Here is a 26,259-nt window from a genome sequence, read left to right as displayed (position 1 = left end):
ATTTATATATATATATAAAATGAAAGTTTCATTTTCCAGTGATAACAGTAGTAAAATTCTTGGGGGAATGACTGGCATGAGTAGAGGTGCCAGGGTGGCTCAGTCAGTTAAATGTCTGACTTTGGTTCTACTCATGATCTCTGGGTCCTGGGATTGATCCCACTGTCCAGCCTCCTGCTCAGCAGAGAGTCTGCTTTTCCCTCTCCCTCTGCCCCTCCTCAAGCTTGTTTTTTTTTTTTTTTCTCTCTTTCTCAAATAAATAAAATCTTTAAAAAAATTACTGGCAAGATTACATAAAGAGCATAGCCTGTGGTAGGCAGAAAAAAAGCCCATTCTACCCCTGCCCCTCACCCTGCCCCCAAGATGTTCAAGTCCTAATTCCTGGAACCTGTGAATATGTTACTTATGGCAAGTAGGATTTTGCAGATGTGATTAAGTTAAGGATCTTGAGTTGAGGATTATCCAGGTGGGCCAATCTAATCACAGAAGTCCTTAGAAGTGGAAAACCTTCCAAGTTTTAGCCAGAGGGGGACAGGACTATGAAAGAAAGGCAGAGAGATGTACAGCACTGCTTACTTTAAAGATGAAGAGAGGGAACATTAGCCAAGGAATGTGGGTGGACAGTAGAAGATGGAAGAGATGAGACAATGGGTTCTTTCCTAGAGCTTCCAAAAGGGGCACCACCCCACCAACACTTTATACTTAGCCCAGTGAAAGTGACAAGTTAGACCTCTGGCCTCCAGAACAGTAAAATAATAAATGTGGGTTGTTTTATGCCGCTAAGTTGGTGGTACTTTGTTATAGCAGCAACAGAAAATAAATATATAGCTATTTTAGTAATTGGTGCAATTAATAATTATAACTACTAACTATAATCATTGAATTATTAATATGAAAATGAAAAACCACTTACTCTTTTAAGGTAAAACTCTAGTATGCACCAAATGAGTCAATTTTAATACTTTTAAAATTTTAGTCCACTTAGAGGCTTAATAAAACAAGTTATCTATTTCCTTTGTCTATAAGCAGTCCATAAATTATGTCAAGTGTATCTCATAATTTATTTTATATCAACATTATGATTTTAAGACCTATTTTGTATCTCAGGCTACAGTTTCATTATGCATAAATGGCCTATAAAAGTTAAGAATAAAAAGTCCTTTAGCTATTAATTCATGCTTCCCAGAGACTAAGAGACAATATATCAGAACTTTTTGCATTTTTATACACTTTAAAAAATGTTAAAAATGCCTGTATAAAGCACATTAAAACATTATAGGGACAGTAAAATCTGAGCACATACAGAAAGAAAAAAAGTTAAAATATCTAAATCATGGGCAGTTTCTATTCTTTAATTAATCTAGTACCAAAAGTGTCTGTCGTATGCCAGTTTAATTCACTACAAACTGGTAAGCTGATTAACCAGAATTGTAGGCAAAATGCCTATGTTAACTCAAATCTTAAAGTAAAATCTAGCTTGTCTGTATCATTGCAGTTATAAAGTCCAAGGCACTCTAAGGGTGTTTTGTTTCACATTTATAATTAAATCCACAGCAAAGCTTCAGATATGACCCATTAAGCTATAATAGACTCTATCTGGGATGCAATCTGCTATAAAGTAGAATTTGCTAGGGAGGACTTGATATGGACACCACAATACTGTGTTAGGTTATAACTGGGAAGCAGCATGAGGTGGAAAAGTCTGCTTTGGCAGCCAGGTAGACCTGCATTTTGTATTCTGTGATGAGCACATCCTAGTTGTAAGATCTTAGGCAAGTCAGTCTTAGTATATGAATCTCAGTTTCTTAAAGTGATGGTACTCATAGTCATTGTTTTATAGGATTTTTGTGAGAGTGAAGTGACAATAAATGTGAAACACTTAAAACAATATGTGAACTCAGTATTAACCTGTTTAAGGAGCAGTTAAATACCCCCAAACATATCATTATAAAATAACCACATGTTCTATAGGCTTAACATTATAAGTCATCATCACAAAAATACAAATGCAGATCCCTTTATATTTGGAATTACTTCTTAGAATTATGGAATATTAAAAAAATAAAAACTAACTCAACTCTCAATCCACAAAAGGACATACCCAGTAGTCAGCAAACTGCAAAATTTTCTCCTTTTTTACTTCTTTTATTAAAAAAATGTGTCTCATTATTCATCAATGTACCCCTTGAAATCCCTATCACAGCACTTTGACAGAATAGATGTTAATAATTTTCAAAACTGAATTGACTATCTCTAGAATCTAAGTCTTAACTCAAGAGTTTTGGTCTTCTAATCTGATGCTAGTCTAGCGTGTGGAGGTTGCCATGACCTGGTTGAGCTCTAGAACCATCTATAATGGCTCTGCTCTTTGTCATGCTTGGAAAGGAGATTCACTGTATCAGGACTTTAACAATGTAACTAGTCCCCAAATATTTTGTTTCTACATTCATATAGTGTTCCACACACATTTGTCTCTTTTAAATGATTTAGAACTCATTGTTTTAGAATGTCATTGAGTAACAAATAACTCCTTAATAGTAATAGTAATAGAAATACATTCTATCTCACAATTTAATAAATTTAATAAAATGCATTAAGTGTAAGTTGATAATGGATATGAAATAGTTTTTTTCCCTTTGCCTAAACTATTATCTTATTTCCCCATGATAAATTATTGCCAAAAACTATTTCCAGAAAATTATTTTCTTAAAATAACTATTTGTATAATTGCTAACACACTATGTCTATTTGAGTTTGATATGGACATTGGGGAGGGTATGTGCTTTGGTGAGTGCTGTGAAGTGTGTAAACCTGGCGATTCACAGACCTGTACCCCTGGGGATAAAAATACATGTTTATAAAAAAATAAAAAATTTAAAAAAAAGAATATTGAGAGTGATGCATATTCCTGTATATTATAAATCACGTTATATCAAATTTAGAAATATGTAATACATCAAACTGAAAGAGGAACATTTCATAGACACACATAAGTACAAACTGAAAGAGGATCATTTCATAGACATACATAGACATACAAACTGCCTAACTTTTTGACAGTTCTAAGATAATTAGAGACCAGTGGATTCTCTCTCTCTCTCTTTTTTTAAAGATTTTATTTATTTATTTGACAGAGTACAAGCAGGGAGAGTGGCAGGTAGAGTAAGAGGAAGCAGCAGACTCCCCATGGAGGTTGAGCAGGAAGCCCGATATGGGGCTCTATACCAGGACCCTGAGATCATGATCTGAGCTGAAGGCAGACGCTTAGCTGACTAAGCCACCTAGGCGCCCCAGAGACCAGTGGATTCTGACATATTCCACTCCTACAAGCATGAAGGTGACTTCTAGGGATCCCTAATATTCCTAAGGTGGGCTACAGATGAGGGAACTGTTAACTAAGTGTTGTAAACTCAACAAAACTGTCTTTCAAAGATGAGGCTGAATAAAGGCATTTACATTCCATAAAAAAAAAAAAAAAAAAAAAAACCTGGGAGAGTTGACCATGAAGAGACTCTCATTAAAAGAACTTCTAAAGGATGTGCTTCAGGACAAATGAGATTCACTCATTCAACAAATACATACTGAGCCAGGCATACTTCTAGGTGCTGGGGATCTGTCAGTGAACAGAATAGATGAGAAAATCTTGACTTTATGGAGCTGACATTTTAGTAACCAAAGTTACAAAGCAACATAAATAAGTAAATATGTATGGTATGTCCAGTAGTATGCTGTTAAACCTTTACCAACTGGCTCTTTGTAAGGCGGGGGGGGGGGGGAGCCTGCATCTGTGCATTTGCCAGTTTCTGCGGTGTAAATGCTACCTCCACGCCGAATTTCAAACTGCTGGCTAGTCCTGAGGGAAGAAATGAACCCAACTGTCCCGCTGAGCCTGTGTGAACTGATTTGAGCACAGCCCTGAGGATCCCAAGTGCTAGGGAGAAAAACGAGCAGGAAAAGATGGGGAGATTTAGCAATTGCAAACTAAAAGAGAATGGCCAGAGGAATCTTCACCCAGAAGGTACAATTTGAGTAAGGAACGGAAGGACGTGAGAAAGAGAGTTATGCACCCAAATTTTGGAGAAAACCGTTTTAGGCAGAAAGAACCACAAGTACAAAATCCTGAAGCAGGAGCTGGGAAGTGCAGAGAGGCTACCGCAGAGTGAGAAGTTCAGGTGGTTAAAGGCAGGGTGTACAAGACTGCAAGAATTTAGGCTTAGCGCGAGATTGGAAGTCACTGGAGTGTTCTGAGGAAGGACAGGATCTAAATTATATGTTAGTGGCCTCAGTCTGGCTTCTCTGCTGAAAAGGAGTAAGCCAGGATAATAAAGCTAGGATGGTAGTGAAAATAATAATGTCTAAGATCTGGGATTCAACAACAGCAACCACAACCACAACCACAACCACAACCACAACAACAACAATGAGTTAACATCCAAAACAAGAACAGCTCATCAGCCAAAGGAGAGTGGGCATGACTAGGAGATAAAGTAACTGCATACTTTTTGACCGAGGTGTGAAGACATTGGTTATTAGCACTCGTTTAACACATATGTTTAAATATCTGGAGAAACTCCTAGAAGAAAAGAAATAAAATCTATACATTTCAAACCAGGAATAGGTAGAAAAAAGAAGGAAACTGACAACAAAGGCAAAAAAGAAACAGAGCAAAAAAGAAGAAACTGAACAAGTGGGACAAATATAAGGCACAAAATAAGATAGCTAAAGTCAATCCATACACACTGAGAATCACATCAACTGTTTGTAGATTGATCTTATTAACTAAAAGACAAATATTGGCAAAGTAGATAAAAAGAAAATTAATTGACAAGTTGTTTTTTTAAACTAATTTATAATGTCAAGACCAGAGAAGATGGAACAAATATAAAAACGAGGTAATGTGCAATTTTTAAATAGTAACGCGCCAGAAGCTGGTTAACTATGTTAGCATAAGGTAATGATAAAATTTTCAATTAATATATAAATATATATGTAAATATAAATTTGAATATATGTATATATATCCTTAAATAACATAGCTTTAAAATATAGAAGGTGATAATTGACGGAAAAGCAAGGAAATATTTACAACCCACTAACAGAGTTAAAGAATTAAACACACCTCTTTAGAAAACATCAATTAGTATACCCCGTTCTTCCCCCTGCCTCCACAAAAAGATAAAAACAGTAAGAACATAAAAAATTTGAACAACATAGTTAACAAAATTGTGCTAAGTGGAGAATATTTGTTTTTAATCAAGTACACAAGCAATAGTATATCCAGTCATAAAGTGATCCTAGCAAATTTAAAGTATTTGTTTCAAGCAGATACATGCTTCCAGAGCAAACTGCATTAAAATGAATATCAGCAAATAAAGACGAGAAACAGCAGAGAAAATGAAAAGGAATTAGAGAACTATGAGGGAGAAAAGAGGGAGAGTGTGTGTGTGTGTGTGTGTGTAGGGGGAAAAGAACTGGTGCTGTGTAGGTTTTGACATCCATTGGGGGCACTATTAAGAGTTAACTATGTGGAGAAATTTTTGTTGCCTTTCTATTTTTACTTATGACAGAATAATTGATTGCCGTTGCCTTCCTTGCCCCCCCCCCCGACATTTGGCATGTTAAGTTCTTTTTCAATGGTTTTATGAAGCCTCTGGCTTTACTTTAGCTGGGGTAGTAGATATTCTGATGAGAGAGTGAAGTCAGGCAGATCACCTTTACACTCCAATTACAGTCTCCAAGGGTCGGCCCCTAGTGAGACAGAAATCAACCAAGTCTGTCTTCTGAGCCTGATACCACTTATTTCTCAGAACTTTATGGCTTTTCCTACTTCTATTTTCAGTTCTTTCTTTTCCCTAGGTACTCTGGGATCTTTAGTTAGTGAGGAAAATAATGATAAAGTCACTGATGACATTGTATCAAGATTTAAGAACTGCCCTCTCCTAAGGCCACTTTTCAAATGTAGATATCTTGAGGGGACAATCTACAACAGCCAAATTAAGGAACAGAAACTAGTGGGAAAGACTGGGGGTGGTGTGGAGATGGAAGGCGTCGCTGAGTTGCTAACCTCCAGCCACACGGTGGGCACCTCTGGTGTGCTAATAATGTATGGCTGCACTGGTTCCTCATTTTCTCATGGATGTTAGGAAGTTTGGCAAGAAGACAATGTGTGCCAATCTTAGGAGGAGGAGGAGGGAGAAACACGGGAGGAAGAGAGTGATATGTAGCTCTTTTATTTGTTGACAGTATAACCACACATAGTTCCATGAAACTTTGAAAGGCTCCCTTCCGTCTTCCACTTCCCGAGTGTCTTAGGGGGGAAATGTTAGAGGGAGTGGTCTAAGGCTACAGCTATAATGGATCTTAGGCCTAGAGTGAATTCATTCTTCTAAGGGAGAATGTGAATTGTTAGTCCTCATTTGGTCCTGCTGTGCTTTCATGGATAGCTTTAAAATACTGTCATGGCAGAAACATCTATTCATAAACCACTTTTCCTCTCCAAAACCCTCTCCGTGCACTTAGCCTCAGGAAGTCTGAGGACAGGTCCTAGAAAACTAGGAGCTTGAAAATCACAAAACTAGTCCACGGTGAATTTGAGATAAGTCTTGTCCACACAGTTCAATAAAACACACCCACACCCCTTTTTCTGACTTCAATAGGACGGAAATGAGCATCGACACTTTTGGAAAACATATTAATTGTCTGAACTATATGTTCTTTGGTTCTCTAAGGGCTACGGCTGATAGTTTATAAATTCTGCAACTAAAACGGACACCTTAGGTCTATATTTTTTTCTTCCTCATGAAGGGTCATATGTTTTGTGCCATGTCAACTTCTTTCGCTCCTTAAAAAGTGCTCGTGTTATTCAATAGCTATTTGCATTGCTAATTCTAATTTTCTAGTTAAGTAAGAAAACACGTTTTTTTTTGTTCCACATAAAGAAAAAAAATAACATGTTTGCAGTGATTAGTATAATAATTAAAATTTATGTGCTACACACCATCCTAGTTTTGCAAGAAACATTATATGTTGCCTTCAACTATCTCACAATCTTTTCAATTTTCCTAATACTTTAAATAGGGAAAATACAATAGTCTTCATAAGGGGTAATAAATAAAAGAACTTGATTAAAAATATTTCTATTAAGGGGCACCTGGGTGGCTCAGTGTGTTCAGACTCTGCCTTCAGCTCAGGTCATGATCTCAGGGTCCTGGGATGGAGCCCCGCATCAGGCTCTCTGCTCAGCAGGGGGACTGCTTTCCTCTCTCTCTCTGTGCCTCCCTCTCTGCCTACTTGTGATCTCTGTCAAGTAAATAAATAAAATCCTTAAAAAATATTTCTATTAATTAGGTACTTTTAATTACCACATGCACAACATTTTCTTGGATCACACATGCTCTTTAATCCCCCTTCCAAGGAAAAAAGATAAGGTAAGTTTCCTAACTAGGTTAATTAACCCTGGTTAGTTAGAAGACTTATTGCTCCAGTTTGCCTGGGACTCTTGAGTTTTAGCGCTGAATGCTTGCAGTCCAGGGAAACTAAGGTGGTTGGTCACCCTAACTCCTGTTCGTCCTCCAGCTAATTTCTCTTCTATCCTTCACATCAAAATTTCTCCACTGAATATCCTACACTCTTCTTCTCCATGTCTTAACTCTCTCATTTACTCCTGAACTTATTGCAACTGTGCCTCTGCCTCGAGGCATGCCTCTGGCTCCATGCGCCTGGAATTTGCAAGCAGCTCCAGTGACCTTCATCTTTTAGGAAAGGAGACTTGTAGTTCTTACCTCAGTGGCCCCTGCTGCTGGATTTTATACTGCAGTTCATACCCTCCCTGACATTCTTTATTCTCAAGGCATATACGGTAGTCCCCCTTATTCACAAGGGAAATGTTTCAAAGCCAACAGTGGATGCCTGAGCTTGCAGATCATACCAAATCCTACATATGTTTTTTCATATACATACATCCCTGTGGTAAAATTTAACTGATAAATTAGGCACAGGAAAAGGTTAACAACATTAATAAAATAGAATACTTATAATGAGATACTGTAATAAAAGTTATATGCATGTGGTCTCTCTCTCCAACATCATATTGTACTGTACTCACCCTTGTGATGACATGAGATGACAAAATGCCTAATGAGGAGATGAAGTGAGGTGAATGATGGAGGCATTGTGACAGAGTGTTAGGCTACTATTGACCTCGTGACCATTTGTCAGGAGGGTCATCTGCTTCCTGACCATGGCTGACTGCTGGTATCTGAAACTATGGAAAACAAAACCACAGATAAGGGGGCACTACTGTATAAGGGCACAGGTTCTTAGTCCCTGACATGGTTCTCTTTGACTCTTAGTACTCTTAGTAATGAGATCAACTCTCTCCAATTGTCTTCTGAAAGATGATTTTCTTCAAGATTCTATACTATACTCCGTCTTTCCCCCTTATCTTCTATAAGCCCTTTCCCTGGCTGATCTCACATACTTTCATGCTTTGAGCCATTCCCTCCATTGAATAGTAACTTTAGAACCTATGCTTGCCATCCAGACTTTTCTTGAGAGCCAACTACCTATAAAACATCTGTACCTGTATGTCTCAGATGCACTTCAATAATTTAACATTTTTAATATGGCCTCTAATTACCTTCACTATGATCTTCCTGTTCTCTGGTTTTTTGTTTGTTTGTTTTGTTTTTGCAGATTTACTTATTTATTTGAGAGAGAGCACAAGTGGGGGGGCAGAGGGAGAGGGAGAGAGATTCTCAAGCAGACTCCACACTGAGCACAGGCACCTGACATAGGGCTCAAACTGAGATGTCACCAAGAGTTGTACATTTAACCAACTGGGCCACCCAAGCGACCCTCTCTCCTCTTTCTTTTCTCCTTTTTTGGAATAATCAACCATTATTTACGTAGCCAAACATCTTAATTTTATCCTTGAGTGTTTTCTCCTTCACCTTCACTGACCCAATAAGTTGTTCGATTTTACCTCCTAAAGAGTTCTTAAACTGGTCCTTCCTTCTCCATTCTTTTTTTTTTTTTTTAAGATTTTATTTATTTATTTGTCAGAGAGAGAGAGCGAGAGCGCGCACAGGCAGACAGAGTGGCAGACAGAGTCAGAGGGAGAAGCAGGCTCCCTGCAGAGCAAGGAGCCCGATGTGGGACTCGATCCCAGGACGCTGGGATCATGACCTGAGCCGAAGGCAGCTGCTTAACCAACTGAGCCACCCAGGCGTCCCTCCATTCTTTATCATTTCCTAGTTTCAAGAAAATTCCTTTTGTCTGAAGTATCACAGCTATAGCCTCCCAAATCATCTTACTGCTCTAGCCTTGCCTTCAAAATCTGTTCTGCTTAATGGGGCTTAATAGTTTCAGGTACACAGCACATAGCACAGTGTTTCCCAAGGCAGTACTTAGGTAAAAGGAAGAAAAGAGAGAGAGAGAGAGGGAGGAAGGGGGGGAGGAAGGGAGAGAAAGAGAGAGAGAAATGAAGGAAGGAAGGAAGGAGGGAAGGAAGGGAGAAAGTAGAAGGTGAGGGGGAAAGAAGAAGGAAAGAAAATGTTTACACTCTCAGGGTAACTGCATACAGTAAATTAGTGTTTTGAGACACAATTACAGATATAATGTAGAAGTAGTTTAAAAGCCCAAATAATTCAAAATATACTTTCTTTTAAGCCTTCGGATTGGTTAGAAAATATATTCCCATCTAAATGAACAATTCATTAAATTTTTTATACATGTTTAATTCCTATTAAATGTACTCAATTGTAATGTGTTTTTTAAAAATATTTAATTAATTTATTTGACAGATAGAGATCCCAAGTAGGCAGAGAGGCAGGCAGAGACAGAGAGGAAAGGAAGCAGGCTCCCTGCTGAGCAGAGAGCCTGATGCAGGGCTCCATCCCAGAACCTTGGGATCATGACCTGAGCTGAAGGGAGGCCTTAACCCACTGAGCCACTGTAACGTCATTTTTTTTAATACCCCTTAAAAACGGTTTAATCTTAAGAGCACTGAAGACATTTTATATTTTGTATAATTTTAGAGGATATAGTAGGGTTTACATATAAAACTTAGGCTTATCTAGCACATTTTTAAATGGCATCACAACATATTTTCTCAGTTTTAAGGAATTATAGTTCAGAAATCAAACCTTAAAAACATGTTTTATCATAATATTTTGAAATGAAAAAAATTGGAAGAGAAATATATACTTTTTGTAATTTTCAAGTACATAATGTTTAAGCTACCAACTTGATTTTAATTTAGCTACAATTTTCAAGTATATTTCATAAGACTTAATGAAAACTTAAGCACAACTTCATGTTAATTAATTTTTATTGAGTTAAAAAGAAGAGTCTAAAATACTGTCAAAAAAATTTTTTTTTCTTCCAGTTTTTACACTCTCGTATGGTAACATTTAATGGTCCTTCTGGTATTCTTAGCTCATTGACTAGTGTGATTAACATTACTATTATTTACCAGATGCTTAGTCTTTATAGAAAAGAATGCAATTTTCAAGATTTTTTCCATCTGATTTAGTTCTTTGTATTTTACCAAAAGGTTAAAGCTGTACAGAATAAAAAATATGTATCAAAATCTCTCTTTTCACTTTTATGAGAAATCAATCTGTAATATAAGAAAGATAAAATCCTATAGTATTCTGAATGGAAAAGTAAGATAAATGTAGATAATTTTAATTTCTAATTTCATTAATATTAAACAATCAGTTGTTTATGTAATACAATTCATTCACAACAATCAACTATCTGCAAATAATTGTTTTTTACTTAAGGGCAACAGTTTTATACAGCGAGAAATCTAATACCATTTAATACAGCATGATGGGCTTCATATATGTATCAGAAGTGTTCAATGAATTTTGGAAACTTAATTTAAATCCTTATGTTTGTGTGTGAATAAGTATGCTTGTATATTCATAACTTTCCATATTTAGCAGTGCTGATTTTAAGAGTTTCAAAAAAATATAAGAGAAAATGAGCTGCACATTTGACTTCCAAAAATATCTGAACTTGCTACTTATGAGATCTTTAATTCTTGAAAATTTGTGGGAGTATTTATTTTCATTAAAACAAATTTACTTTGATTTCATATTTAAATGAACTGAAGTCTTAGATTAGTAATAGTTTTCTAAGGTAGATGGTTTCTGGAAAGTTAATTAAGCAAGATGATTTCTACTCTGTAGCTGTATATATACATAGAAAAGCATTTCAGGATCCTGCCACACTCAAGTCTTTAGCACAGTCTTCATTTTTCTTGATTCAGAGAGATATAGCCCTATATTTCAAATATAGCTATGGGAAGCCATCTCATCCCAGTTTGCCTGAGATTTTTTGATAAAATGAATATCTCATGTCCTAGGAAATCCCTTAGCCCAGAAAAACTGGGACCATTGGTAAACCTACTGAAAGACGAACTAAACTTTGAAACTTTGAGTTAAAAAGGGACTTACCTTAACATCATTGATGTTCATTCTTGTTCCCTCCTTTCCCACAAAAATATCATCAATATCCACAAGAATGTACCTGTCCAAGGACAGTGTCAGCCTCTTCCCTGACAAGAAGGAAACAGCGTCTATGAAGATGAGCTTATGCAACCAAAAGTTCAAGTTGTTGCCAAAAAAAACTCTCTGAATTCCATCATGAAGCCCCAAGTCATGTATGACAGTGGCGTAAAAAGCACCTTTAGAGATGGGAGGAGAAAGGTTCTCTGGGGTCTTTACTTTGGCAAATATTACTGGTTGGTAGGCTGAGTGATTAATCTGGAAAACTGTCCAGTCTGTTCCAGGTAAAGAACCTTTCTCCAGCTTGGAAGATTTGGTCACATGAAGCAATGGAGAATGAGGGTTAATACAACAATCTTTTACTGCAATGTTTCCATATATGGAGAAAGGGAAACCTTTCAGCTGAAAGCTCTGTAGACTCTTCTCGCTAGTTTTGTGGAATCCAATGATACCCACACCATATTCCACACAGTATTTATCTAAAAGGCTTCGGTTCCAAGAGTCCATATTTATATACTTTAATATATTCTCATAAATAATGAGAACATATTTGCCTTTAGTTTTTTCTGTAAGTGCTGGGAGATCCCCCTTTCCAGGAGCAATTTCAATGTGATACTGAAATCTACTGGACTCTAGAATCATAATTATGTCTTGACCAAGTGATGAGTATTGACTCTCCACAAACACCAGGACTGTGGGGTCTGTCCTCGAGGCATCAGAAAGCTTCATTGTCTTGACCTCCATAAGCCTGTATGGTAGGTGCTGGAAATCCCCGCAGTCCACTTCGGACATCATCTCAGAGGGTTCATTTTCCTGTTTGTAGCCACTGTACAGGTAGTATGCAGATATAATAATGCTCACCATACAAAATGTGGCGAGCAGAATAACCGTCCTTTGAAAGTGTCTGTGAAGCTTCATGATAAAACTCATGTTGCATATACTTCCCTCAGACTGTTCCCAATAGAAGCACCATAAAAAAAAAAAAGAAGAAGAAGAAGAAGAAGAAGAAAAAGAAGGAAAGAAAATATAGTATTTGGCTACTTTTCCAGTCTCAGTCGATAGTTTATGTCACCATCGCAGCGCATTTGTGTCACTTGATCAGGACTCACAGAAAATATAGCCTGGAAAGTAGAATAAAATAGAACAGAATATCAAACATTCATTCTGTGGCATTAAAATGAACCAGTTTCTTCCTGCCTATTGGCACAAGTGGCGACCTGTTGGGCAGATGAATGGGTGTACAGTCTGTACGAAAGCCTCTTTTTCCTCCTGCCTGGTCTGGGTGAGGACATGGGAGGGAAAGAAATGGGAAGAGGGCTCCATATAACAGAGGCTCTCTATCCTTCATATAGAAAATACACTGGACTAACCAGAAATTTCCTTTTATTGACTGAGCTTTGCATCAAATTTTGTAGATAAAACATACCTAAGATCACAGAGAGGTCACCTGAGCCGTGCACAGCCCTATCATGTAATGCATACACGATGCACATGTACTGAACATTCATAAAAGTGTCGTGTTTCATTTGGTGTTGTAGTTAAGAAACTAGTTTCTGCTGTTTGGAAAAGAGCACAGTAATTACATGAAAAAAGTAGTAGAAAAAGTAGTATAGGGCGCCTGGGTGGCTCAGTGGGTTAAGCCGCTGCCTTCGGCTCGGGTCATGATCTCAGGGTCCTGAGATCGAGGCCCGCATCGGGCTCTCTGCTCAGCGGGGAGCCTGCTTCCTCCTCTCTCTCTGCCTGCCTCTCTGCCTGCTTGTGATCTCTCTGTCAAATAAATAAATAAAATCTTTAAAAAAAAAAAAGTAGTATAAAAAAAGTAGTATAAAAGTGTTTTTTAAGAACAATGAAAATAACGAAAACTCCATGAAACACCTTGTTATGCTATAATTTTAAATCCCTTTCAAGACTTACTAATCTTAGAAAAATTTAGTAACTTTTGAAAAACAATAAGAAAGAAACCCAAGTGCTTCTTAGAGCAGAAATTTATTAGAGTCTTATGGTGCTGCCACTTTTTGAGGAAATATGCACCATAAAAGAATTAAGGAAGGTCTTCTTATTGTCCAGAAGGCAGGCTGAAAGGGTTCACTGAACCTCTACCTCTCATTAATTGTGTCACTTTGGCCCCAGTACCTTTTAAGTAAAATGGTAAGGTTAGAGAAAATGATCACCAAGAACATTCAGCTCTAAAATTCTGTGATATTCACCTATGAAATAAGCAATGAACAATATTTGGAATAATATATGTTTATCTTTATGAATAATACATTCTGGCTTAGGGGTGCCTGGGTGGCTCAGTCGTTAAATACCTGCCTTCAGCTCAGGTCATGATCCCGGGATCCTAGGATCGAGCCCTACATTGGGCTCCCTGTTTGGCAGGAAGTCTGCTTCTCCCTCTCCCACTCCCCCTGCTCATGTTCCCTCACTCACTGTGTCTCTGTCAAAAAAAATAAATAAAATCTTAAAAAAATTACATTCTGGTGTATAACTGCAGGATATTTACAGAACAGGATACTTATAGATAGGTTATTTATCCTGTAAATTATTCATTCAAATATTTAGGGCATCTATATCATTCATTCAAATATTTATGGAATAACTATCTTTCTATTTAAAATATAAATGATCAACAGAGTGAATTTCCTTAAGTTTCCAAAATTAAAAAGACAGTGACTAGCATGACAATAATAAATGATTGTTGATTAGAGACAAATGCCTCTGATGGGATGAGAGAAGTAACTATGGCAAGTGGGGAAGGCTGAAATGATGTATGATTTGGGTAGAGCCTTGAAGGTGAGGTTAATGTAAGTAGGCATGTGAGATGGAGGGGATTTATAGACACAGGAGTGAGCACAATATTGGGCAAGGAACACTCTGACAAAGAATGGAAGACAAAGGTATGAAGTCCCTCCCCCCCAAAAATAAATTTTACAGAGTATGGGTACCTTAGATTATGGGGAGACTTGATAGCATACAAGTTCATGGTTGAGAAAACTCATCGGGAGCCATTCTACTTTCCCACTTTGAGGAATAACATGGTAAGGATGAGATTTTTCAGGAAAATGAACTAACCAATAACATGGAGGGTATTCTAGAGCTGTTAGAAAGTAAAGGCTGGCAAACTGGTACAGGCTCGTTTCTCACAATCAAGTCATAAACTGTTAATGATCTTGGTCATAAGTCAGGAGGAATGTGGGAAGAGGCAAGCAAATCAAAATTACCAGGACAACACAGAGTTTCCACTGAAATTGTAGTTATTTCGTTTTGGAAAGTAATTACAATTTAAAAGTTATGTACATGTTTATGAATAACATAATATTCTGGAGTATAATAGTGGGATATAAAATCTCATATCTTTCTATGCCTGTTTCAATTTTAGCTCTGAGGTGTTTTTGACTGGATACAAAATGTATTACTATATTTTGCATTTCAGATAGCAGCGTTTCATAGTTTATTCTTGTTGTCAGAAGTGAATGGCATGTAACTCATACTAATCTTATCTGTGATGAGGCAAAGTGGTGAGGAGGACTTGTTCTCACTATATAGGATGGATATTAGGGACCTATTAAAGCTACCTTCTCCATTACCTGGTATAAAATACTGAAAGACCTCTCTTTTATATTAAACTCTTCAAGTTTCCTCTTGATGCTAAGGGAATTCCCATGTATGTCTCTAAGGGTAGGATTTGGTTTAAGATAGTGAAATGGACACATTAAGATTCTCCAAGTCTTCTTCTTCTTCTTTTTCCTTTTTTTTTTTTTAAGATTTTATTTATTTATTTGACAGAGAGAGAGATGATGAGTAGGCAGAGAGGCAGACAGAGGGAGAGGGGAAAGCAGGGGCTCCCTGCTGAGCAGAGAGCCCGATGTGGGGCTCGATCCCAGGACCCTGAGATCATGACCTGAGCCGAAGGCAGAGGCTTTAACCCACTGAGCCACCTAGGCGCTCCCCTCTCCAAGTCTTCTGTAAGCCTTTTTTGACCCCACACTTCACTGTGACCAAATTTGGTCCCTGGTATAGACTCTCAAAAGTTACTGTTCCTACTGCAACCTCATCCACCCCAACTACTTCCCATTCTCTCTATGTCTATTGGCTTTGAAAATCCCAGAATGCAGTGAACTGTTGCTGTCCCTCCTGCGTGGGATGGTGCTCTAGCAACTTCTCCTGAGCCCTTCACTGGGGGGGGTGGGGGGGTGGGGGAATCACTAAGAAGACAGGAACATGTGGAATATGAAGCTCCTCTACACAGTTCCCCTGTGAAACATTCTCAGATGTAGCTGACCTTCCAAACGTGGTCAGACCAGTAGTGACACGTGCTGTTGTAGAAATGTTATCTTCTTTGTAATTCTTGAAACTATTGTAATTAAAATTTTGTTTATTGTCAGTCTGTCAGTCTCTCTTATCCAACTGAGAAACACTATAAGAGGGTAGAGATAAGGTCTCTATTCCTTGAGCCCCTAGGGCCAGTGACAGAATAAGCACCCAGGGACTGTTCCTGGAATTGGTCAAATACAATGGCCTATTAACCTTACAGGCTAATTTGGCAATTCTACTTTATTCTGATTTCATAACTTATTTTTAATGTTACACATCACTATTAATATGATTATAATTATCTATACATGTATAATTATTTATACATACAATTATCTATACATTAGCTGGATTTAAGTCTCTGTTTTATTTAATTCTAAGAAAATATAATCATACTATCCTGACATAGGATAAAGGAAGCCACTATGGTAGATATTGTATCTTCACCCGCCCAAAGATACCTATCAATTAATCACCCTGCCATTGGTCATCAGGTATTCGTTGAACACCTAGTTTGGGCTTAGGTGCAGGGGACACCACAGAGATAATATTAAGAGTGATTCTGGTCTGTGGAAGCATGGTCTCTGTTGTGGGAAATGACTTGTGAAACAACAGTCAACACTATGTTGTACATGAGAGGTAGTGGTTAAGGCTGTACAGACTAGATTTGTTAAAAGTTTCAAAACAAATATTATTAATTAAAGATTAATGACATTTAGGAAAGCAGTTTCTGCAGACATGGTGCTGGAGGACATGGCATGATGGGCAAGATTTGGATATGAGGGTGAGATGAACATGTTAGGTAAAAGCACCTGGCAAGGGTTGGGGGGGGGTCCCTGGCTGGCTCAGTGGGCGGAGAGCATGTTACTTGATCTTGGGGTTATGAGTTCAAGTCCCACATAGGATCCGGGAAGAGCTTACTTAAAATACCTGGCAAGGCTGAAGAAATGAAATGGTTACCATATGTTTATCTGAAGAGTGAGACTAAACTGATACTATGTGTTAAGTTGAAAATGCAACTAATATTTCATTCAAGGAGTCCTGCAGATTAATGTATGTCCTTGGAAGTGACTGTGAAGCACAAAAGTGTGGAGTTGGAAACAGACAGCACTAGATGAATCTGAACAGAAGAAGACAATAAAAATAATCACATTTACAGGTGATGAGTGTAGCAGCGGCATCCAGAATGGGCAAACAGCAATCACATGAACAGAAAGAGTATATGCTCCATTGTACAGAGTGAAGAAGCAGGTACAGTCAGGTCAGTCCCACTGAAGGAGCTGCTGTGCCATCTAGGTGGGGGATCGTGGGGGTCCAGACTAAGGTGGTTATCAGGGAGAATGAAAATGAAGAGAGACAGGAGAAAGACAGAAAGGAAATGATTACCGATAAATTATGCTTGGTGACTAGAAGAATAAAAGTGCCAGTATTAGAAATATACAAACTTAGAGTGGAAATTGGCTTGAGCTAATCATGTTCACCTAAGGTGTAGACAGGTGACTATATGATGCTCAGGGAGATAGCAAGATCACAATGTTCTGTAAAATAGGTGGATGTTGATAGAGGGGATAAGGAAACATTTGAAATTAATGGGTCATAGGTGAATGTGGATATGCTGCACAAACTCAGTTCCTCAGGAAATACTTTTCTGACCAAGTTTACTCCTCCCCCTTTAGACCAGGTCCTCAGATGATGTAATCTGATTATAATTACATTTTATTTCAGGCTTTTATCACAACTCTTACTAAATATTATTAGCAACATTATTTGTTTAATGTCTCTCTTTCTTGTTAGACTGTAATTTCCAAGGGTATAGGGTTTGTGTCATTCCCAGTAATCTTTCAAACAAGAAACAGGATAATGACATTTTTAAGGGCCAATGAGAGCAACAGGCAAACACTTCAGTATAGTGATTATTGTATTTTTTAAAAAAGATTTTATTTATTTTGAGTGAGAGAGAGAGAGAGCATGCACAAGGAGGGGGAATGACAGGCAGAGGGAGAAGGAGAAGCAGGCTTCCTACCCAGCAGGGAGCCTGATGCAGGACTCCATCCCAGGAATCCAGGATCATGACCTGAGCTGGAGGCAGACACCCAACCAACTGAGCCACCCAGGCACCCAGTGGTTGCATTCTCGAAGTGCTCTCACAAAAATACACTGAAAATCATGAATTTTTATATGATCTGAAGAATTCTCTGAATGACTAAAGAACAGGCACACCAGCCTGCATGTCAGTGAGTTTCCATGGACACGATCGTCTTTACTACAAGCAGAGAGCTGACAGGTGTGCTTGCATTAGGAGACCTATGATGAGTAATATGCTGAATAACCAAGGAAGTGTAAGTTAAATTAGAAAATCAATAAATCATTTAGGCAGGCATTTTGGGAGAGCTGGAGTAGATACAGGAAAATTTCAAGGTTGGACTGGTTATAAACATCCCCACGTCACCAGGATTTCCTATCAGGCATGCCGAAGGAAATAACATCGTAGGGAAAGGTACAGTAATAACAACAGCAACACAGCTAAGTTAGTGGACACCTACTACATGCTGACATGGTGCTGGGCCTTTCAAAAGCTAAGTAATTGCCGATAGCTAAGTAACACCTCATAGTGGCTGAACAGAATTTGGAGCTCCACAGGCTGCACTGAAGATACCATATGCCCAAGAAAGCAACTGCAACACTTTTCAGGTTAGGACTATGTAGGAAATGGGCAGTGGGTAGCTATTATCTTTAGATGCTGCAGTTTCTGCATATGAAAATGGAGATAGTTGTGGTACCTATTAGTAGGGTTTTTATGAGGAGTATGAGGTCAACTATAAAAAGCTCTTAGAAAGTGTCTGGCACATAGAATGAATATACTAAATGTTACCTGTGATGATGATGAGGAGTAGGATGGTGAAGATGGTGATGATGATGACAATGATATCAATAACACGGGAAATGAGAAATATCCTGAAGATGGACAATAAAAATTCACTAAGGGCTTTAAAGGGACAGCTTCAAGCATTCCAGTGCAAGCAGAGTTGTGGGAAGAACAGGAAGTCCCCCTTTGATGCAAGAAGCTAAATTCAGAGCAGAGGAAGAGACTCAATCAGAGGCATAACCCAGCATCACGTCCATCCTTGGGCTTCTTCTCATTCCTCCCCATTACTCCAGATAAGCTCACATACTCATTGGCTTTCCCTACCATCTATGCTCCAGTAAATGCCAAATGTTTATTTGTAAGTCCAACCTCCTTCTTCTGAGCTCTAGGATTGCAAATTGAACTATCAACTTGATATAATAACAATAACTCACAGTAACTGTATTCTTCTTATTATATACCAGCCACTGGTCAGCTCCATGGGATTCATGTCACAAGAAAACTCAACCTGTCTAAAATGGAATGTATGATTTACACTCTAAAACCATCTTCAGCTTCCCACAGACCGTATAGTGGCTCATCCTTGACACCTGCTTTTCCTCTTACCTCTGCTTATCTAAATAAACCCAAGCCCTCTCATTTCCATTTCCCAAAACTCACCTCACCTCTCCAGTATACAGCTCTTTCCTAGGCAACGTCCCTCTCACTTGAACTACTGCACCACTAGCCTCCTCATGAACACTCTGGGCTCTCTTTATACTTTTCTCAGTCTAGCATCAAAGTGCAAATCGAATTGTTTCTTCCCAGCAGAAAATGTGTCCCAGTGGCTGCCTATTTCACTTATTGATTAAAATTCCTTTATATGCCCTAGAAGACACTATGAGGAACAATTCCTACTCTTACACCTCAGGACTGATGCAATGGTGTGCTCCTCTCTAAATTCCAGGTAAATGAATCTTCTTTCCATTCCCAAAAAGCAACCACCTCTTTTCTGACTAAGGGTCTTCTCACATGCTGTCCTCTTTGGAAGGACTTCCAAACTTCATCTGGAAGTTTTCTCCCAAGTCTTCATCTGGCTTCATCCTCTGAATCCTGCGGTTCCTCGCATAAATGTTCCTGCCTCACAAAAGCCTCCTTGATTCCCAAATCTGTTGGGTGTCCCTCTTTACACTCTCACATCGCCATCTACTTTACCTCCGCAGCACATTCCATAGGGATAATTAGCCATGCGGCTTTTTGTGTAATATTTCTCCAGAGATTGCAAGCATCTGTCAGTACCCATTCACCTATATATTCTAGATACCAATACAGTGCTTGACGTAAGGACATCTTGATGAATACTTGTTAAATGAATGGAAAGAGAGCCTGTACTAACTTTTACAAATAGCAGCTATCTTCACAAATGAGGGCAGTCATTAAGTCAAACTGTCTTCTGTAAATGCATACCTCCACCAGTCACATTGGCCTCAAATAGTCAGGGTGATAAGATGAACACTGTGAATGGCAGTGACCACCTTGACCACAGTCATAAGTCAGACACATGCAGAAGTTACCTGTCACTGAATCTTACTCAAACACCTACTTTTCCCATTCTGATATTTTTCAGAAATTGGCATGGCTAGAGTTGCTTTGTAATGCATCTGTTTTTTAAAAAGGAAAACATCTGTTTTTTACCAAGGAAGCATTAGCTGTTATTTAATTATATACCATTAACAAAAGGCAGAGGGAGAAATTATATTTTCGAATCATAGCCATTCTGTATATAGAGAGAATTGAATATATACAAACATACATTTTGCAAAGTATTTTGATATCTGCAAGGGGCAGCACCTACTTGTCACTGTAACCTATCTTTTCTCTTCCACTAACACCCACCATCATCCCAAAGTAAAAATCAATTTCTAAATGCAATAGAATCACGTTGAAGTTGGCAGTACAAGAAATGTTGAAAAAAAGATTGCCATCTGGAAAATGAGTATTAATAACTAAAGAACTTCAGGTTCTAACATAAATGAAAGATATTTAAAAGATCTTGACAACATTCCCCTTTCACAAAATTAACTGTATTTTATAGTGTTGAAAATGCTTTGGGAGGCTTCAAATACATTACATGAATTTGCTAAAAGTAATTTAGTAGTATTAAAAATTGACTAAGAACACATTCTTCTCTGGGAAGGAATGTGTGAAACTGTGTCATGTTAATTGAACCCTGATGTGGTGGGGAAGTCAGATGCTGATTTGCATGGAGTATGACCAAGAACACTACTCCAACCCTAGAACTGTGGTTTTCCTTTGGGATGGATAGGCAAATAGCTGCACTTGGTGGCACAGGCTTTGTTTGATACATTACAAGGAAAAATGCCTTTCTATTGCAATTTTCCCTTATTCTTTGAATTTAAAAATTATCAAAGAAAAAAAAATATTTTTCACCTCTCTCAGTCTTATGCCAGCCCATGAGGCAAGACAAGAAAACTACCCCACTACTGCTTGCTCTTTGTTCTGCCTTAAAAGAGAAAGTGTCCGTTCTGACTTAGAGGAGAAAATGTCTCCCAAATCCCCTTAAACTGAGCTACAACGTATGCATCCATGCCTGCTGAATAGCAGGGCATTGTGACGACTGCTAATGCAGCTTTCAGGATCTAATATAACCTTTGTTGTTTTTATTCTTCTTCGGAGTCATGGGAACAGAAGTATTAACCTAATCTCTCCTTGTTTGCCTAGATCATACGATGTAATGTTACAGATCAGTTTTGGCTATGTTTTAGGGAAGATTATATGAACCAGAGAAGCAGAGGCAGTCAATCTGCAGTGAGGATAATGTCCAAAGAGCAGAGAAGAGCAATGAAGAAATATGATAGGGAGTCTTAGGGAGTCTGAGGTCTTGCTCTATTACTCTCCTATGGATGCATCAACAAAGTCGTCAGACATATTCTTCCTCTGTTACCTTAGGCATCTTTTTGAGCAAGTGACACTCAACCCAATTGGGCTATCATGGGAGAGGAAAGAAATCACCTAAACTGGACTGTATACACTTGCTTGGAGAAGGTACCACATGTAATGGTCTTGGGCACTAGTTTAAGCCTGACACAATAATAGGTGCTGAGTAAATATCTCTTGAATGAATAAATGATCATTTCATATGTAGCAGTACATAAGGGTAGAAGTGGTGGAAATGATTGAAGTGGTACACGAATTGCCTGGAGGACAACTGCCACTCTATGAGGAGGCATATCAAGCACAGATACTTGAAAACCTATAGAGAGACAATGTAATATGGTGGTTCAGGGCATGTGTGTTAGAACCAGACTCCAATTGAACCCCATCTTTACGATTTGCAAGTATATGATCTTAGAAAGGTAAGTAACCCCTCAAGGTCTCAATTTCCTCATTTGTGAAATGAAAATAATTAGAGCATCTACCTCAGATAATCTTTTTGAAGATTACATGAACTAAAAATTAATATATGTGTACTTAGAACAGTGCCTGGACAAAGTAACCACTTTATGAGGGTTAACTGTTATTTTGAAAACTTTAATGTCTATTACTAAATATTTAGACAACAGTACTAATCAACAAGTCTTGCATTATTCTATTTTTTTTTTCATGTCCATTTGTCCTGTCTTTCAGAACGATTTCTATAGTGTTGAGCAACAAAGAAGATAGGAAAGGATCTCTGAGACTGTCACTGTCCAGGTAAGGGATCGAGGCCCAGAGCCAGAAAGGGAGTTGTCCGAGAGTATGTCTCTCAGGGAAGAACAAGGCCTAGAATCCATATCTTGCTTTATGTTATCCTCAAACATTATAAACAAAGAAAAGAATTAAAAATGAAGTGTATGTAAAATGGATACCCATCACTGAAATGCTATAATGTTTAGTATGAGACTTTAATGCTTGATTTTTTAAGCTCATGCTTGGCAATAGTAATCAAGAGTTATATCCCTCAGTAATTTTTAGGAGTTTTTGTGAAAAAAATTTGTTATACACATTAACTGTAGAAAAGCCTGAATTTAAAAAAAAAAAGAAAAAGAAAAAAGAAAAGGCTGAAAATTTTTTTCTAGTTACACAACTTACAGAAAATTGATGAAGAATGTTTAGAGTAATGTAAACGTCACTGTGACATCCCAGAACCTAAAAATATAGTTTTTATTAAAAACAAGCAAACAGACAAAAAACCCAATTGGTTTTCTACAACCAATTATTGGGTACTCTAAGAAAAAATTCAGTTATAAAACAATTTTGAGCGCTGTTCATACTAATTATCATTATAATGTAAGCTGTTGCTTTCGTGGCCTGGCAGCATCCTCTAAACTGGACAGGTGTTTGGAGTTCATGCATGGCAGTGTGATGCTTATCTTCAATAGCCGCACCTCAGGAAAAGCAAAATTCCACTGTTTTTCCCTATTGTCTAAACTGTTAAGCAATTATAAATCCAAGACATTCATTTAGTTGAGAATAGTGTTTTTATCACCAATTCTATTTCTCTGTTTTTATAGTGCATATAAATCACAAAGTAAATACAGTTTTCTTTGGAGATATTTCATACCTCAAAAATACATACGTAAGTTTAAAAGTTGGCACTAATCACTAAAGAACAACTGAGACTCAGTCAGGTTTCAAGGAAGTCATGCAGGATTCCCTGAATTGAAAGAAAAAATTGTAATTTCTTTATGGTTTTAAAATTCTGAAACAGCAAGTTGACCATGATTATTTAAATTTTAGCTCATAACAACTCTTTCAGTATTGAACTGATTATGTGTGATTATATATTCTATATGGTCCAGAAAAATGAAACTTACTGCCTAATTATCTCTTGTACTCTATATTTTTTTCAATAAGCCTTTCAGTTACATCACAAATTACTCTAATAACTTGCTGTGATCTTCAGAAATAATAGTTTCATCAAGAAAATGTACTGAAAGAGAAGGTATACCATAATTCAACTATAACAAATCTTTCTAGAAAGAGATAAAAGTTTTGTTTTATCTGAAACACTTTAGTAACCTAAGAATCTTTTATTCTAAAAACTATGAAGAAATTAACTCATGTGACCAGTTTAATAGTAATATTTACTTATACAAGGAGAGAAGCCTTCCATTTTACCATTAGGAACTATAAAGAAAAACAATAAAAATATGAGAGCTGGTAGATACTGTGTTAACTGAGAAAGAAAAAAAGAGCTTCTGTTAGGGCAAACCTCTTGATATGTTCAGTACTATTTTTCAAAAGAGTCTCTTTCAAATTTATTTTTGAAATCTCCTTCTCAAATACAATATTAATAGGAAGTACAGCTGAAGGAAAAGGGAAAAATGCCCTCTAGCCGACTATCAGATGTTTGAGAGTTTGTCCTCCATATCATTCTGCTCTGTGGTGAAGAGCATTGTTCAATAGTTGATAATATGGTATTTTCTAAGGACAAAGAAAAAGTGGGTTAAAGATGAGTTTCACATGTATCTGAATACTTGATTTCTATTTTAATCTAATGTGAAGATGTAGTGTTTACATATACTTAGGAGTGATTTTCTTAAAACTCTTCCCAGATTACATATGTTGCTGTACTTCAATGTGTTTATAAAGAATAGGAATTAAATTTCAACTTTAAATGAGTTTGAAGCTTCAATAGTTTCCAGATAATAGAAGAGCTAGTTGGAAGATGATCTAGGTAAAGCTTTTAAACAATGGTCACTTCGTTCTTTTGAGGAAAAAATGTGGTTATATTAAATGGAAGATACATGTATTTTCTTTTAATTTAAGACTTCTATATTCAATACATAGGCTGATTATTTCTTTCCAGTTGCATGTAATTTTATTAACTGTGTAATTTTAAATAATGTTTATAAAATGAATTGCATCAAATAGAAAGACTTGTTGAGGATCATTACTGTATATACAGACAGGTAGTTTTAGTTTAAATCTCTAATGTTGCTTACAAGTTTCTAGTCCATCAAGCAATACACATGTGTTCTGTTTAACAAATCTGATGCAGAATAATTACAACTTGTTGGTGGAGATCTTAAACAATTATAAGGGATCATCTCCTTAATACTTCAATTTTATTTAAGAGAAAATTAAAATTACCCCAGAATGATATTTGTGTCTCACTTAATTTAATTAAAATGCTCTATTTCTTCTACAAGAATAAAATGAGGCACTTGTTCAATCCTGAAATTCTTAGATTCATTGAAAACAAAGTTACCATCTCTACCTAAAAAGCCCTTCTTACATTTATGGGTGAGCATTAATGGATAGTGTAAATAAACAGATGTACTTACCTGGAATTAAAGTTGGAAGCACCGAAAATGCTTGAGAAACTTTCAACAGATATAAAAGAAACTCAAACAGCAGCATCCACTGCCACCGGCTCAGGCTTTTTGGCTTCACGAGCGGCAGCAATACCAGTTCTGGCCCAGTACCCTTGTGTTATGTAACATCTTATTAATATTAGCCATCAAACTGCTACCAAGCTGGTGAGGCACTAGAGGGCAAGAGTGTCACATGCAAGACCCGTCGCCAAGGGACAGGCTTTGGTACCACTTCGGGAAGACAGATGCTAACTAAACTGATAAATAACACGATGCCTGAACGCAACAGCGAACTTGTAATGTTCCTCAAAGAATATTTTAAATGTCAATTTTCTGCCTAGCTGCAGAGTTAAAGGTTAATAAATATGCATAAGCAAATAACCACACCATGCAAAACTTTCGGGATTATATTTATAAACCTACAGTCATCCGGGAGGCTATTTTTTCCACTGTCTAAATAAACTTATTTAAAACACAAGAGGAAAGGCTAATTAAATAATAACTAGTGACGGTTTCAGGACCCCTTCAAACCGCGAGAAACTTGTCCTGATCGAGAGTGCGCATTCTGGAGTCCGCCTTCCGAGCCCCCGGGGTCGGGCTCCTGGGCGAGGACCGGCCCCGTCCGTCTTCCACGGTGATTACCTCGGGCTGCAGGCGTCCGTGGGATCCTCCTTCCCGGGGTGCTCGGCCTCAGCGACTCCCGGGGGCAGCCCCGCAGTCCGGGTGGCGTATGGAGGGGACTCAGTGCTGGGAGCCAGGCGGGGACGAGGCGGACGGCCCTTCCTCTCCCGCCTCGGGACCCCGCGGACGCCTTCGGTGGGCTACCGGGGCTGGTCCAGAGCGCGGGCGGCGCCCGGCTGGCAGCGGCTGCGGGGCGAGCGCGGCGGGCGCGCCGGGGACTCGTGCGCTCGCTCCGACGCGCACCGCGTCCCCGGGACCCGCCCGGCCGCGCCGCCGCCGCCGCCCTCCCGCCGCCTCCCCGCTCCCGGCCCGCGCGCGCTCCCGGCTGGGGAAGGGGTGGGGAGGGGGGCGGGAGCAGGGGTCTGGAGGAGCTGCCATCCGCCCGGCTCGCGGCAAGCCAGGGTCTACCCTGAGGATCCGCCAGCCCCGGCCTCTGCCTGGTGACCCCGGGCGTCCCGCCCCGGAGGGCGCGTTCCGACGGCCGCTGCTAGCAGAAGGTGGGGGCCGCCTGGGAAGTGGCTGCATCGTTCCCTCTGGTCTTGCTCTTGCTGGTGGTCGTGGTGACAGGACCTGGCAGCAAGTG

At 38.4% G+C, this 26,259-nt stretch overlaps 1 protein-coding gene across 3 annotated transcripts in view; it reads right to left on the bottom strand.

Moving 5' to 3' along the window:
* Positions 1-25,940, bottom strand: part of NDST3 (N-deacetylase and N-sulfotransferase 3) — a 177,667-nt gene extending 151,727 nt beyond the window's left edge. For 2 of the 3 annotated variants that reach the window (XM_004748013.3, XM_045087507.1), the window contains exons 1-2: positions 24,966-25,940; positions 11,466-12,637 (exon numbers count right to left, since the gene is read on the bottom strand). In XM_004748013.3, the coding sequence (XP_004748070.1) occupies positions 11,466-12,446 (981 nt within the window). In that variant the 5' untranslated portion in view covers positions 12,447-12,637; positions 24,966-25,940. The remainder of the gene's footprint in view (positions 1-11,465; positions 12,638-24,965) is intronic. The other variant, XM_004748012.3, reaches the window with a different exon arrangement.
* Between the last annotated feature and the right edge of the window lie 319 nt (positions 25,941-26,259).

Source organism: Mustela putorius, unplaced genomic scaffold (genome assembly GCF_011764305.1).
Source record: "Mustela putorius furo isolate JIRA1106 unplaced genomic scaffold, ASM1176430v1.1 tig00001215_pilon_pilon_pilon, whole genome shotgun sequence".
Classification (NCBI taxonomy): domain Eukaryota; kingdom Metazoa; phylum Chordata; class Mammalia; order Carnivora; family Mustelidae; genus Mustela; species Mustela putorius.
This window is presented reverse-complemented; position numbering and strand designations above follow the sequence as displayed.